Below are 16,002 nucleotides of genomic sequence, written 5' to 3' on the forward strand. Positions count from 1 at the left end.
TAAACATATACAGTGTTTTTTTCTTTTAATAAAACAATATTTTAATAGAGAAATGAGATCAAGTATGTAATCAAATAAAGCTACAGAGCAGCTGTGCTAGTGAGGAGGTATTCTCTTAATGGTGGCAGTAAAGCTGACACATGTTTTAGGTGTTGGATCATAGGTGTGGCAAAGTGGCGCCTGTGTAGCTAAAAGTACATGCTATGGGCAAGAAGAAAAGGTCGTTCTCAGACCGATGCATTGATGCCAGTGATTTGGACATGTTCCTGCTCTCTGTACCCTCTTGGCATGCAGCAATGGTGACCCGGTCCTATTAGGACATGGCATTCCATCTTTAATGCTGTCTTTCAGATTTCTAAAGTGCAATGATTTGAAGACAGATTTGTTTCTGGAATTGTTAACTCGAGTTATGCCTCGCTAAGGCACTGCAGACATGTTAGAAGTTGACTCTGTTAGCTCTGCCATGAAATAAATCTGTATTTTTATTGCCTGGCTGCATTTCTTTGTATGACTCCTGTTCTATCATCATTTGGTGAATAGAAAGGATGATTACTGAGAAAGACGGCAATAGGTGCTATTTGATATCTTAACTATGCACTTGAAAAGTGTAGCAGACCCAGGAATGTTGAATTCAACTGGTTTCCCATTAACAACAGTGACTCTGAAATGGACTGAATATCAGATTTTGATCAGTTACATTGTAGAGCAATGCAGGACATTTAAAATGTAAAACTATTAATAGGTGTGCATTGTATTTTGTAAATCCTTGTGAAAATCTTATTGATTTCTGTGATTTTGGGGTTAAACAATTAATGCACATGTAGGACGGGAATTCATGAACATGGTTGGTTAATTTGTTTGGTGTCATCTTCGACCCATCTCACAACTTCTCTATCTTCATCTCCAAATCTGCCACTGCAGCCAGACTCAACCTCAGTACCAGAAAAATCGGTAACCTTCTTCCTTTCAAGACTGCTCAGCAACTGATCTCCTCCTTAGTCCTTTCTAGATCTGACAACTGTGCCAGTCTCTTCTATGACTTGCCCAACTATACTTTGTGACCTCCGGACAAAGTCCTCAACTACGCGGTCTGCACTCTTTTCAACCTTTCTGGCTTTACATCTACCTCCTCTGCCTTTTGCCAGACTGTCTGCCTATCTATGAAACAAAGGGCTAAGTATAAACTTCTTATAATCTTCAAAACGATGCAAGGTTTGCCCACCCTAGCTATCAGCTCTCTGACCCCCTCCTCTCCACTTTGCTTGTTGAGATCATCCTGGGCTCACCTTCTTGCTATTGCTCACTCCATCTCCTCGCTCCTCCACTCTGGAATGCTCTTACTCTCCCTCTCCATAATGCTCCAACTCTATCATTATTTAAATCCAACCTCAAAGAGCTCCTCCTTTCTGAAGAACCTTTCCCAGCACTCAATTTCCCTCCATCTACCTGCTTCCCTCTCTCCCTAACTCTACCACACTTGTCTGTCACCTCTCCATCCTTTGTTTAACACTTGCTCCAGCATCCCGTTCCAATGCCATTCTGTCCTGTCCTCATCCATGGTTTATGTTTCTACCTTCCCCTGCAACATGTGGCCCTCATGTCACACTCTCTCACCCCATTAGAAAGGACCCATGCCCACCACTCTATTTTCAATGTTACATTGTGTACGTGTTTTTGTGCCCAAAATGTATTGCTTTCCTGTAATGCGATAAATAAATAATATGACAATGATGCCTGTTTAAATATTGTAAAACATTCTGTTTAAATGTTGCTTGCTTCAATTCCAAATAAGAGGTGATATAGATGTGCCCCCTGAATATATTTTAACAGTGCATACTTTCAATGTGGATAATGTTTAGGACAGAGGCATTTCACTGGATCCAGTTGCTGAGGTATGGGGTTGAGAATATCTCCTGAATTCCTATGAAGGATGTTCCAGCTGTGTTTTTATCATCTACAGAAGTATTTGTGCCATTTGAGAACTCTTACATCGCTCTCCCAGTGACAGTACCTTACCTTGCTCTATCTGAGGATAGAAGCACCATACAGTATTAGGCTGACTGGAGTCATAACAGCATCCTTTGCTCATGCACCGGTCATGGCCAATGTCTGGATAGCCACAGTTAATTCTGGCTTGTGTTTGGATTCCACACTGGATGATCTCTGAAATAACAAAGCCGGCTTTGAGTATCTTCTACTGCCATGGTTAAAGTTTGGACATTCATCGAGAAAGCCCTACGTTACACTCTGAGGACCTGGGACTGTACATATTCAGAAATACAGACTCTTGACCATTTGGGTGAACGTTAATTTTACTCTGCTGAAAAGCTCTCCAAACCACCAGTGAAAAATTCGCTTAATTTTGAAATCAAACTCGTTTTGGTACATTTTAAGTGATGTAACCCACGCGTCACAACAATGAAAAAATACAGCCAATCACAACCAATGCATGACGTGCAAAACAATATGGTTCCATTTTAGCTGTATGGCATGTCACTGTAAGATCTAAAATAGTGTGTAAGTGCCATAGTTTCTATGCACTTTGCCACGTTTATGACATAACTGCTCATTCTAAGGTGCTGATGTAGAGTGTGGTATGAATATGGTTCTCCCGGATTCATCTGGTGGAAAAAGAACTTTTGACTTTCCACTGTTCCATTCACGGGAAAGGGTTGGAATGTCCACCAGTGGCCATTCCAAAGGCGGGCAATCTTCTGGTCCCCATTGCCAATCATAAGAAATCCAGAAATCCCAGAACAAGGGATGGATACAACCAGACGGCATTCCTTGAGCATTCCAGCAACAGGGGAAGGGGCATGTTAATAAGGATTAGTACCCAACAGGGGTGTGGCTTTGTCCTAAAAATATACGGAAGACCAGGTAACAAACCTGGCCACACAGCCGCTCTCTGTATAGGCCCTACCAAGGGCAGTGCAATTTGCAAAATTAGAGTCAACTAATAAATGTTCACTGTATTTACAGAATGTAACTCATCCAAATAAATCTCTTAGTCGGATCCAAAAAGTAATATGCGTTTATCAAAATGAAAATTCCAAGTTGGTCACTAATAAAATCTTAGTGAGGCCGCGGCTAACTCATCCCATAATTGTTATAGACATAAAGTGCCAATGCATTTCGGAGCATACAGCTCCTTCATCAGGGCAGGTCTAATTTACACAAACTCAAGGGATCAAGGTAGCCCGTGGAAAAAATGTGCGGGGAGTTGACAACAACTTTACGCAAGATCAAAGGTCTGGGAACCAGACCAAATCAATTCTTCAATCTGTACTCGTAAAGCTACGAGTGTACTGAGGCTGGAATTGCGGTCAAGCAGGGGACGCCATTCCGCATTGCCTTTGTCCTGCCAGCCACTGGGGAGGCTCGGAGTAGGATCATTTGCATATGCCACAGTGTTACACTACTCCAAGAAATATTCTATTAGTACCCCGGTCCAATGGGCCTGGGTACTAATAGCAATGAGCCCCTCTGAGGGGCATTATTGTGTCTGATAATGCCCCACGGGGTTTGTCAATGCTCTCGCTTTGCTCAGAGCTGTAACTATGGGCCCCAGGGCATTACCTGAAGTGATAATCCCCCCCACCCTTTGGTTCAGGACTTATTGCTTAATTATCCGGTGCCCAGAACCTTTTGTTGGGGAAGGCTCCCTGGACATTCCAGATTCTTCGTAAGCTCGTGTTCTCACTCTGGCTGTATAGCTTCAAGTCCAGAAGTGCACTGGAGTGGAGTGGTGGCTTCAGGTTCAACAGAGGCCCAAACCTGAAACTCGACAGCCTCAACATCTGGGGCTTGTGCACGACGGGGGAATTCCATCCAGATGGAAGATCGCGTTGTCAGGATTAGTGGAACCGTACTATGCTGGGGGAGCAGGGGTTAGTGTGGTAAGTAGTCTTTTCACATGGATCCTGTACCTACACAAATAATGAGGGGTTAGCCGTCCTGGCATATGGCACATGTACCCATTGTTTATAGCTAGGGTTTGAAACCTGCGGCTGGCCAGATATTGTATGACCCCCATGATCACGGAACATTGACTATGCTGGCTAGGGCTGATGGTAGTTGTAGTGCAAACCATCTGGAGATCCAAAGGTTGCGGACCACTGATTCATAGTCCGAAACCAACCTCCAGATGGATCCAGTGTCTTATTTCGTTAAATGCAGCAAATTCCTTTAAAATATATGTGCCAACGTGTATTTGTGTATGGTCAACATGTACCCCCCATATTTCCATTCAGTGTGTGTACCTTTTTTGATGAGAGGTTTGAAGCACCAGCTCACGTCTGGGACACTGGAATCGAAGCAGCATCCACTGGTCTTGCACTGATCTGGGTTTACACCAGGAGCACCGCAGTTCACTCTCTTGTGGGGCTCCACTGCAGAGCATAGCATTTCCACTAGTGAAAACAAATGCAAGGTTAAATGCTGACTTGTCACTGGCAACCTCTGTTCTCCCTCGTTAATGTATTTGAAAGAATGAGAAAACAGTGAAAGCGAACGGCCAACCTCCGCGTACATGCAAGAACCACTACGGAGGCTGCAGATAAGCCATCGGGCAAAAATACAAAATGTCCCACTCAAAGCAACACACACTTCAAAATGCCCTGGAATTGTATACTAAGTGCTTGACTTAAATGCTGGTCCATTTCGGCTTGAGCCACTCGAGCCTCCATAATGATGGCTCGCCAGGGGAACCGAGCCGAGTCGTTTAATGTCCAATTCGATTTCCAATTTGAGCCAATAGCTCACTATGGTTTAAATGTGGTTAAAGCTTTTTGTTGACCAATGGGCATGCGCTGATTTCAATTTGTTTAGTCTTTTTGAAATTATTGGGAACTATTGATTCGAACTGTGTCGCGTCTCTTCAACGCAGCAAGAGAAACCGAAAGTAGGAAAAATGGCTGTTAAAAACAATGCTCTGAAATGAAGACACACGACAGAAACAAATGCTGCTTGCCTAGTGGGCGCCGCCCTAATGGGACTCATTATGGGTTTGCCGGTATGGTAAGAAAAATCTATCAGTAATTCTGTTACCTCAACCCCAGTAACCCCCATGATCTGTAAACTTAGCCTTGCTTAGTTAGTGCTATTGCCGGATCTATGTTAAAATAACGGGAAAAAACTGCGATGCTGAAAACCCCGATTTCTTTTAAATCAAATTTCTAAAAAGAAAAAAGTCGTTTCTGCACTTTTTTCTAAATGTAATCCAGCGGGAGAGCCCCAGCATCCCCCTCAACATCCCCACATTAATTTATTCCCTAACTCAACCATCATTTGTTTTGAAAGAAATGTGCAGAAATACCGAACAATTCGAATACATAATTCGGTGTTTTCAGCCTCACTATGTTTGCATTCGTTTTTGCAGGAGGGAACCTATTGCCACTAGTTCCCCATTAGCTTTGGCCTGGGATTTCCTTAGGTGATCTGCAGCTTTTCTACACTGCTAGCAGATCTGTGTATTCTTTGGATGATTGTGTCACCTCACACCTTGAATGGCTACCTTAGTACACCCGTGGCAGGTTGCGTTACCACTGGTATTTGCAAAACAAGCCCAGGATATGAGGCTACACAGGGACAACGCTCGATCTCGTGCTGTGGTTTTTCTATGCGATCCCTGGCCTGTGGCCGATACATTCGGTTCATTTGAGCTCGCTCTGAAGACAAACCCTGTATCAGAAAGGTGGATCGATATATATTTTATTTTAACAGTTCTCTTATTTACCAATAAATTAACCTGCAAACATGAAGCGGGCCGGGAATAACAACTTCTGTTGTGCTGTTTCCTGGCCCCGCTCCATCTTCCGGTTGTGGACTTTGTTTGCTTGTCTTTGGTGCTTTCTGCATTTTTTCCTGATTTTCTTTTACTCCTTCCTTGTGTTTATTCCACCATGAATGTATCTTTCTGTTCCAATTTCCCCTTTCGCTCTTCCTTACCTTCTCTTTGAGCACTGCCTTCCGATTCCTTGTGCCATCTTACATTGTATCAAATATCACATCTATTGCAACTGCATAATTCAGGAGGCGATTGCATGTACACTCAAAAAGAGGATGCAGATGTAACCATCGTGTGTCCTGAGCATAGAAGGTTCACTTGAGAGCATGCATTGCACCTGTTAGAGTATGTGGGTGGTGCAAGGCATGAGAAGCACGCCATCCACCGGCTTCATAACCTGTGTCAGAATTAGGGTTGTCATGGGAAATGTGGGCAGGGATGCAGTGAGTGGGCATGCCAGCAAGTGGCCAATGAGCGAGATTCCCACCATCCTCGGGTCACCCCCGATCACAACACTGGCCCTCCTCGCTATCTCCAATACAATGTTCCTCAAGGTCTGGGGCTGGGTGCACTACTTTTTTCTGACAACTCAAAAATCTTTTTCTCCTTCTCAACACTTTCTGATTCTCTCCATGCCTCTGTCTCATCTTGTCTATCTACTGTCCAATCCTGGATGCATTCCAACTTTCTTCACCTTAACCCTTTGAACACAGAGATCCTCTACTTTCCTCCTGACTCTCCCACCCCTCCTCAACCTCCTCCTGGTATTTGTTTCCCCTACTCTCTTATATATTTCTGCCTCTGTCCACAATCTTGGTGTCACTTTTGACCCTTCGCTCTCTTTTTCTTCACATAAATACTTGAGTGCCCGCCCTTGCCGCTTTTTTCTGTTTAATATATGCAAAATGCACCCTTTCTACTCTTTCCGCGCTGCTAAACACATCACTTCCTCAATCTCTTCCTGGCTTGGCTACTGTTCTGCTTTACTCTTTGGTCTTCCTGCGTCCCACCTTACTCAACTTCAGTCTATCTTACTTTGCTATTCATCTTTTCTTTCTGTTTCCTCCTCAATCTTCCATCAGGTCATCTCTTAGTTCTTTCTTTCTACTCCTCATTGACTCTCGCTTCACTTTTCACTTCCTCTGTATAGTCTTTAAGTAATACCATGGCCTTCCCCGCCTTTATCTTGTCTCTCTCATCTCACTTTCAACTCGCTCATAGTCTCTTCGCTCTCAACTCCTTCATCTTCTTACCGCCCTCACACCTCCCTGTGCATCGTGACGTTCTCGTTCTTTTCCTCTCCTTGCTCCCAAATCCTTGAACGCTCTTCCGCCTGATATCCGTGCATCTCCTTCCATTCGCATATTTTGTTCCTGCTTAAAAGCTCATCTGTCCTTAATACCCCCTCCTTAACTTTCTGCTCTACTAATCTGTGTTACCATTGCCTGCTTTATTGTACCACATTAATTTTGGTATCTAGTAAATCGGTCCACGGACTTTCCATCGAATTCATTTACATCGAGGTATTTGCATCGAAAATATATGCATAGAATGCATGTTTTTAAAGGGTGAAGGGTACATTGTTTTGGGGGGAGTTTTAAAGGGTAAAAACAGGAATTGGGGTGTATCCCCCCCATTAAAATATGTTTTTTTAAAAAAAAAAAATGAATTTCATGCTCATTTTTTCGATGAAAACAATTCGATGGAAAGACCATAAAGCATTGATTGTCTATGTACAGCGCCTTGGCGAAGGAGCTTAAGAAGTACAAATAAAATACAAATACAAAATACAACAGGAATGTCCGTGTCGTCTCTCGTGCACTGCATTTCCACACACACCATCTCACAATCTGCACTGACAAGGGATTGCCAAATTGTGACACTTTCAGAAGGCAGGATAGAGGCCAATGAACAGGTGTTTCTTAAGGGCAGGTTCATTAGCCTGTTCCCATTTTGACATCTCTTAAAAGGATACCATCAGTAAGCGAAGACACATCAGTTGAAGACACACTGCTAGAGTATGCTCCTAATCAGGTGAGGACACTCTGCTAGAGTATGCTCCTACTCAGGTGAAGACACACTGCTAGAGTATGCTCCTAATCAGGTGAGGACACTCTGCTAGAGTATGCTCCTAATCAGGTGAGGACACTCTGCTAGAGTATGCTCCTACTCAGGTGAAGACACACTGCTAGAGTATGCTCCTAATCGGGTGAGGACACTCTGCTAGAGTATGCTCCTAATCAGGTGAGGACACTCTGCTAGAGTATGCTCCTACTCAGGTGAAGACACACTGCTAGAGTATGCTCCTAATCGGGTGAGGACACTCTGCTAGAGTATGCTCCTACTCAGGTGAAGACACACTGCTCGAGTATGCTCCTAATCGGGTGAGGACACTCTGCTAGAGTATGCTCCTACTCAGGTGAGGACACACTGATGGAGTATGCTTCTACTCAGGTGAGGACACTCTGCTAGAGTATGCTCCTACTCAGGTGAAGACACACTGCTAGAGTATGCTCCTACTCAGGTGAAGACACACTGCTAGAGTATGCTCCTACTCAGTTGAAGACACACTGCTAGAGTATGCTCCTAATCAGGTGAGGACACTCTGCTAGAGTATGCTCCTAATCGGGTGAGGACACTCTGCTAGAGTATGCTCCTACTCAGGTGAAGACACACTGCTGGAGTATGCTCCTAATCGGGTGAGGACACTCTGCTAGAGTATGCTCCTACTCAGGTGAAGACACACTGTTGGAGTATGCTCCTAATCGGGTGAGGACACTCTGCTAGAGTATGCTCCTACTCAGGTGAGGACACACTGATGGAGTATGCTCCTACTCAGGTGAGGACACTCTGCTAGAGTATGCTCCTACTCAGGTGAAGACACACTGCTAGAGTATGCTCCTACTCAGGTGAAGACACACTGCTAGAGTATGCTCCTACTCAGTTGAAGACACACTGCTAGAGTATGCTCCTAATCAGGTGAGGACACTCTACTAGAGTATGCTCCTAATCAGGTGAGGACACTCTGCTAGAGTATGCTCCTACTCAGGTGAGGACACACTGCTAGAGTATGCTCCTAACCAGGTGAGGACACTCTGCTAGAGTATGCTCCTAATCAGGTGAGGACACTCTGCTAGAGTATGCTCCTACTCAGGTGAAGACACGCTGCTAGAGTATGCTCCTAATCAGGTGAGGACACTCTGCTAGAGTATGCTCCTACTCAGGTGAGGACACACTGCTAGAGTATGCTCCTACTCAGGTGAGGACACTCTGCTAGAGTATGCTCCTACTCAGGTGAAGACACACTGCTAGAGTATGCTCCTACTCAGTTGAAGACACACTTCTAGAGTATGCTCCTAATCAGGTGAGGACACTCTGCTAGAGTATGCTCCTACTCAGGTGAAGACACACTGCTAGAGTATGCTCCTACTCAGGTGAGGACAGACTGCTAGAGTATGCTCCTACTCAGGTGAGGACACACTGCTAGAGTATGCTTCTACTCAGGTGAGTCTTACCTGATTCCATGGTGGGCTGGAAGCACCAGATGACATCAGGGACGCTGGAGTCGAAGCAGCATCCTCTGGCCTTGCATTGGTCAGTAGAGATGCCGGGGTAGCCACAGTTTACTCTTGTCTTTGGGTCCTGCGCCTGGCATTGATATTCTGGAGAGGAAAAGCAGACATACATCACACTGCATTGGTCACCATGTGATGATATTATGAGCAGATCATAGTGATGAACGTGAAATCTTCTTATGATGTGAGCTTGGACCAGATAATTACATGTGCCAGGTGGCACTGCCTCCATTGCACTGTACAGCTTCTGCACCGAAGTGATTTCTGATCAATTGTAGATTTCTTTGATTAAGTCCTCATGCTGATGTACTGAGTGTCTCTGACAGATGATGCGCCATTGTCCTCCCAATTCTCGGAAATCCGAGGCTGCATTTGATACAATAGCTACAATAGCGCCAGGCAAACCTCTTGCCAAGGAATTTGCAACGCCACATTAATCTCTCAGAAATAATGGACGTTATTAGCCAGGAACCACGAGTGAGTCCAGGAAAACGTATTTGTGTGAACTCAGAATGACCTGAATCGCCACAGATTCAGCTAGACCAAAAGGTCCCTAACTTCCCTCTGGGTTGGTGTGGGATGGTTGAGCTAAGTTTGGCCTTGCAGGTTACATGAGAGATTTGATTAGTCTTGTGGGTAGAATTCAAGCTCACACCCCCATTTAAAAGGCCACCTCTGCACCCTTTACCCCCTCATCCCACCTACAGATATGCATGTATATGTAATTAGTCGATATCGATCAAAAGTGCTCAAAAAGAATGCAGACTATGAAATAGCTGTCTATGAAAACACGTGTTACTCATCAGGGGAGTGGTAGAACTAGGGTAGGCTGTGAACATTCTGAATGCACACATAATGTCATTGTTGTTGGATTTGTGGCTAGACAAGAAGTCACATTCAATGGTTGTAATGGCGGGTGCAACATACATGTCCTCTTGGTATGACTATGGAGGATGGAACGCTGATGACCACACTGCATGAATTCTTGTTGGTTACATGTTAGACAGGTTAGGGTTTTTTCCCTGTGATTCCCCTTTCCCATCCAATTTAGGAGTTCCTTAACCTTTTTCCAGTGTTCCTAATTTCCCCACCCTATCCACAACCTCTTCCTAACCCCTCTTCCCCCATTGGCTGCCACATGGCGACCTGTTCTATCTATATATCAGGTGCCTGTGCCAACTACGGTGGGAGGGTCCAATTCATTCGGCTTCTGTGGTTCGGGGCAGAGTGTCTATCTCTCTTCCCCTCCAGTAAGTTGTGATTGTGACAGACTTCATCCATAATAACACAATACGATTTTGTGAGATTGGTGGTACCCTCCAGATTGGTATATGATTTACTAATGGGTGAAACAGAAAATCTACAAAGGTTTGGATATGATATCTTTCCTTTTATTCATCCCCGTAATAAAGAAGAACACAACAGGGAACAAGCTATCGCTGCTGAGCCTTCTAGATTAGATCCATTAGTCTGAGACATTGCTTTGGAAACTAAGAGCACAAATGATTAAATCAATTGGAGATGGCTCGCATTAACACTTAAGGAATCCATTACACAACTAAAGGGTTTGAAGCAAAACCTTTAGCGCTAACAATCTCACTTTAATATCTTGAAATGTTAGAGGCCTATTAAGATTACACTCTTTCCCCAAACTGTGTGGTTATCTTCAATCTTTTACCATAATATTTTTTACATGAAACGTGTCAGGTTGATATAGTGATGTTTGATGGATGTGAAGTAACTAGCCTGCCAGCGACTTCTGGGAGACCTGCTCGTGGAAAAACGGGCGCCATAAGAAAATGTTTTGGCTTCTGTAAACTAAATGTCTGCACTATCCACAGTGGAATGTTGGTTATTTCCCTAGAGAGTTTGATCACACCCCGGTTGTATTGCAAAAACGTATTGATGCCTTTGATAAATACATGACACTGAATCTTTTGAAGATTAACCTGGTGAAAACAGTTATTCTAAGATTTTCTAAATCCAAAGTCTCAAAAACCTCCAGAAATAAATGTTTGGAAAGTAGGTCATGAAAGGATAGTATCCAAATCAAAAATGACTAACTTTAGGTATCCAATCTTGGCAAATCCATCAAAGGCGTTATGATATATGAGGGAAAAAGCTCTCAAATTGGCAACTCAGCTAGGACTTGTTGATAAAAGATTTGGCAAGTTCTCGCTGATTAAGCTATTCGATTTTATACCACCAAAATCATTCCTAAACTCTGTTATGGGCTTGAATTTATTCCTGCTTGGGAGCAAAAAGAGATTAATCTATATGAGACGCTGATATGGAGACACATGTTATTTCACATCCTGAAAAGTGTCACGTATACAGCCTTATGTTACGGCTTGGGTCTATTCTGACTACATAGCATCATTGAATGGAAGAGACTAAATCTGCTTACAAAACTATACATCAACAAGGACAACTCATTATATTATAGGATGGGTGTGGATCTCATCGTTGGGAAGCTAAATAAAGGATTTATTTATGACCTGAAACAAGAATCAATAGATGTACTGTTCAGTGCAGGAATATCTGAGAAAGTATTTATTCTGTGTCCTCGTAAAGTCAAGAAAATTCTACAAACTAGAGATTGGGGAAATACTGTGACAAAAACATTGGAATAAAAGTTGTATTGCTCAGGTGGTGTCACATATAAAGGTGCCGGGCACTATGGAACCATACTTAATATGTTTTCTGAACAAAAAGCTGAGAAATGATTTGTGAATAAGAATGAATGTTTTACCAACTCGAGAAATATTTACTGTTAGAGCTATTGTGGACGATTCAAGCTGTAGATACTGTAAAGTGAAGGACACAGTGGAAACATTGTATCACCTCGTGCTATGTTGCCCAGCATTATTTCCTGTAGAATTAAATACTTTAGTAAGCTTGTGACAAATACGGAATATGTTTTTCTGGACCAACTATGGTTGAATATGTTGCATGGAAAATCAGTTAGTTTGAGTTTGTCATTGATAATGTTTTTTTTTTAAAGTTTGTAATATCTGTTAATGGACTTTATTTTGTTGGAATGATCTAATGGTCCAACTGATAATATAATTGATGAAATTGTTTCAGATTTAATTGTTATGTATGGTATAATGAAAACAAAAGTGTATTAGATTGTTTTATTTCTCTAATTTTATATTTTGTAAAGGTCTCATTAAACCAAAACAAATAAAAGAAATACAAAAATAAAATAAAAGGAAAACAAAGTCTTGTGATCAGCATGTCAGTATGTTCTGTCCTGCTGCCCCATGACTGAGTCTTTGCTCAATATTCTCCATGTTAACACATTTTATAGGAAAGATGCTAAAAACTGAGCCATTGCTCTCAAGTTTCCAGTGGCCATGTGTGAAAATGCCATCCAGTTCTGGGTTTATTCATATTAGATTCTAGGACTTGTCATTTTTTTCCTCATTTCAAATGTAGGAACACTACAACTTTTGATCTCCATAGACTTGACAGGTGCATCTCCACAAGAACTGCACTCTCAGTCACCTTGTGCTAACCCTCACACTGTCTATGGCTATGAGACAGCTACATTATATGATTGTGCAATATAATGAAAAGCATAGGCTTTTAAGTTTTTTCTTATGTATATAGTTTTTTCTTATGTATATAATTTCTTTAAAGGGTGGTTTTCCTTTTCTTGTAATAAAGCATGTTTTGTACCACAACATGGTTGTGATCGACTGAATCAAAATACAGATCACAAGTACTACTGTCTGTTTCATGTATAGTGTACTACACCTGTAATTGTTTTAGAAGAAGAGGTAGCCTGAATTCCCCCCTCGCCCCAGCTCCCTACAGGAACACTTCAACTCCCAGAACGCCAGACAAAAACAAGACTGGGTGGATTTTTCATGCATTAATCATGGGGAATTTGAGAGCTTTGACTGAGGCCAACCCTAAATGTATCCCTATTCTGCGTTTCTCAATACTTATATTAAGTCTTACCCAGGGTCTTACCGTTCTTCATGAGATAGATGTACATTTTATAGTACAAGCATTCTGGGTTGGGCACTTTTTACAACTAGTTTTAGGAAACAGGATCAGAACCCTCTGGATGTTAGAACCTTTCTTTAGAGGTATCTTCAAACGGAGTCTGTCCCAGATTTTTTTTAAAAGGGCTGAACTGTCCAAATCCGGGCCTCAATGGCATGGCCGGAATCCTGATGGGTTTTCAGGACATCCCTCATGAATATTCATGATATAAAATGTGCATACATTTAGAATCAGTGAATGCAAATGTATCTCATGAATATTAATGAGATGGTATCCTGAAAATGCAACATGTTTTTGTCCCTCGAGGCCTGGAACTGGACAACCCTGGGCTAAAGCCTTGACTGTAAAATTACTCTGGATCTGAACACGGTTCTCAAGAGATTTATGGGATATGGAGCCTAAATGGCCAAGCTGTCCCGCATGGCCTGTTATTCCTATTGCACATTTCTCGATGGTAGCGGAATTCATGAGAGGCCTGTTAAATTTGGAGGCTGGTCCTGATCCATGACTGTGTGTTATTCTATTGCTGCAATGCCACTGGTGTTGAGCCCTTTCCCAAGGAATCTTTTGAGAAAGAGGGCTTGTCGTTCCCGAATATCTCCGGTGTGTGGCAACCAAAGCCAGCAAAGTCTCCCTACCAAATTCGATGATGGTTACATTTTGAACAATCATTGAGAAAGCCAAAAGGTCTAGCTTTTGTGTAGGGAGGGGGAGGCATTTTCCAGTCACTGCCATAATGGCACTACCTGACCACATGATGGCAACAGCTGGTAAAAGATGTTAGTACCTGGGGATATTATGACAGCGCCTGGCAGTTGCCTATTTAATGCGTAGATGAGCCAAAACCGTTGGCTTTGCATGTTTCGAATAGCTTTCAGTGCAAGGAACAGATGCCAGGACATGCACATTGTTTATAAATCAAGTAGCTTACGGCACACTTGGAATATACATTGTATTACACCAGGAGCTGGTTTACAGCTGTGATTAAACAATTAACTTTCAGAAGACTGCTTAGAAATAATAGCCCTAGCTCAATGAAATCCCAGTGCTACGTGCTTTTGGTGGGGAGGGGCAAGTTTTGGGTAGGAACTAGCGTGGTAATGGGCGATCAGTTTGGGGCAAACAATAACAAGCACCCATAGGCTTTGCGTCCCTCCTCACATCCCATCTTCCTCCCAATTTCACTTCTAATACGTTTGGCTCATATGCACAGTACCCAGTGCCACCTACTAGCCAAAACTAAAAGGGGTCTGCGGCTTTCTTGCTGGTTTCAAAGATTGCTTACAATTGAAGGGACGGTGGAGAAACTTCAATCATCCATCCACTCAGTCACATTGTTTCATAGTCACTTACACCCTAACTCTGTCTTCGGCTCACTCACTCGGTCACTCGCCTAATCGGTCACTCGCTCACTCACTCACTCGCTCACTCAGTACAGAATCAAGTCAGGAAAGCACTTCAGGCTAGGGAGGTGAGGCCTTTATGACTGTATACAATCGTATGAACTTCCTCAAAAACCACATTTTCGGAATACACTTGGTGCGCTCAGAAGCATATTTGCACACGTTTCTGCTAGATATGATCCTTTTGCAAATAGAAACAACTTTTTTGAACAAAAGGGAACAGGCCGACTGGCGCACACACGTGAGGACTTAAAGCAAATAAATAAAGCTTTTATGTATTGGAATTGTGTGTAAAGTGCGTGCCAGCGAAGAAAGCTGGCCTCTGGCCAACCTCAGCCCACAGCCGCTGCTTGGGCTGCCGTTGAGCCGGGCCAGGGACCCTTCCTGACCGCCTTACCATGGACATTGAGCGGGCTGAAGCACCAGATGCTGTCCGGCTGGCTGGAGTCGAAGCAGCAGCCATTCTGAACGCACTCCTCCGAGCTGATGCCTGAGTAGCCGCAGTTTGACCTTGATTTTGCCTCGACCCCACACCTGTCTGTTAAAGGAAAAGTGGGCAATGGTTGAAATAGGCACATTCGTTCATTTACGCTTACATTTCCGAAGGCATCAGACTTTGAAAGTAACAAAAGCAATTCTGGATCAGTTTCAGAATACTCAGATATGTCCAACTAACACACCTTATGACGTTCTTGCACTCTAACCTACACATCATTTTGGATGTGCATTGTCGCCATTCTTTTGTACAGCGCACAATTCGCCATAGTGCAGCTTCTTGGCGCTGATGACAGCAAAAGGGCCCACAAGCGATACACAGCAGGGCCCCATCTAGCAAACAGGAATGTTTTTTAAAAGGGCCACGTTTCAACTAACTCTCAAGGACAGAGGGGGACTGGCCTACAGGGGCCTGTGGAGATTTCCCTGGGGGATAGGGGGGGCAATGCATTATGGGCCTCCTTATGTGGGTATCCTTACCCTCGCTCCCAGGAACCACATCCCCTTCCGTCTCCCCCATCCCCCACGATCCTTCGAAGTAACGAATTTGTTATAAAGCTTCAAGTATATCATTTCTCATACTTAACACGTTAGTTGTAATTTTTATGTTATGCATAACTACTTTTAATCCTGCTATGTGAACACGTGTGATTTCAAATGTACCAGTTGGATACATGTTTTCCAAATGTTCTTCTGGGGAACTCCCCAAACCCCAAACTTGACT

At 43.2% G+C, this 16,002-nt stretch overlaps 1 protein-coding gene across 1 annotated transcript in view; it reads right to left on the reverse strand.

The window, feature by feature from the left end:
• LOC138525922 (integumentary mucin C.1-like) overlaps positions 1-15,798 on the reverse strand; it is a 299,847-nt gene extending 284,049 nt beyond the window's left edge. The window contains exons 1-5 of the mRNA XM_069636210.1: positions 15,759-15,798; positions 15,181-15,321; positions 9,304-9,450; positions 4,263-4,412; positions 2,017-2,163 (exon numbers count right to left, since the gene is read on the reverse strand). Of these exons, the coding sequence (XP_069492311.1) occupies positions 2,017-2,163; positions 4,263-4,412; positions 9,304-9,450; positions 15,181-15,321; positions 15,759-15,798 (625 nt within the window). The remainder of the gene's footprint in view (positions 1-2,016; positions 2,164-4,262; positions 4,413-9,303; positions 9,451-15,180; positions 15,322-15,758) is intronic.
• Positions 15,799-16,002: the final 204 nt, after the last annotated feature.

This window comes from Ambystoma mexicanum, chromosome 7p (assembly GCF_040938575.1).
Source record: "Ambystoma mexicanum isolate Mex_15411 chromosome 7p, UKY_AmexF1_1, whole genome shotgun sequence".
Taxonomy (NCBI): Eukaryota; Metazoa; Chordata; class Amphibia; order Caudata; family Ambystomatidae; genus Ambystoma; species Ambystoma mexicanum.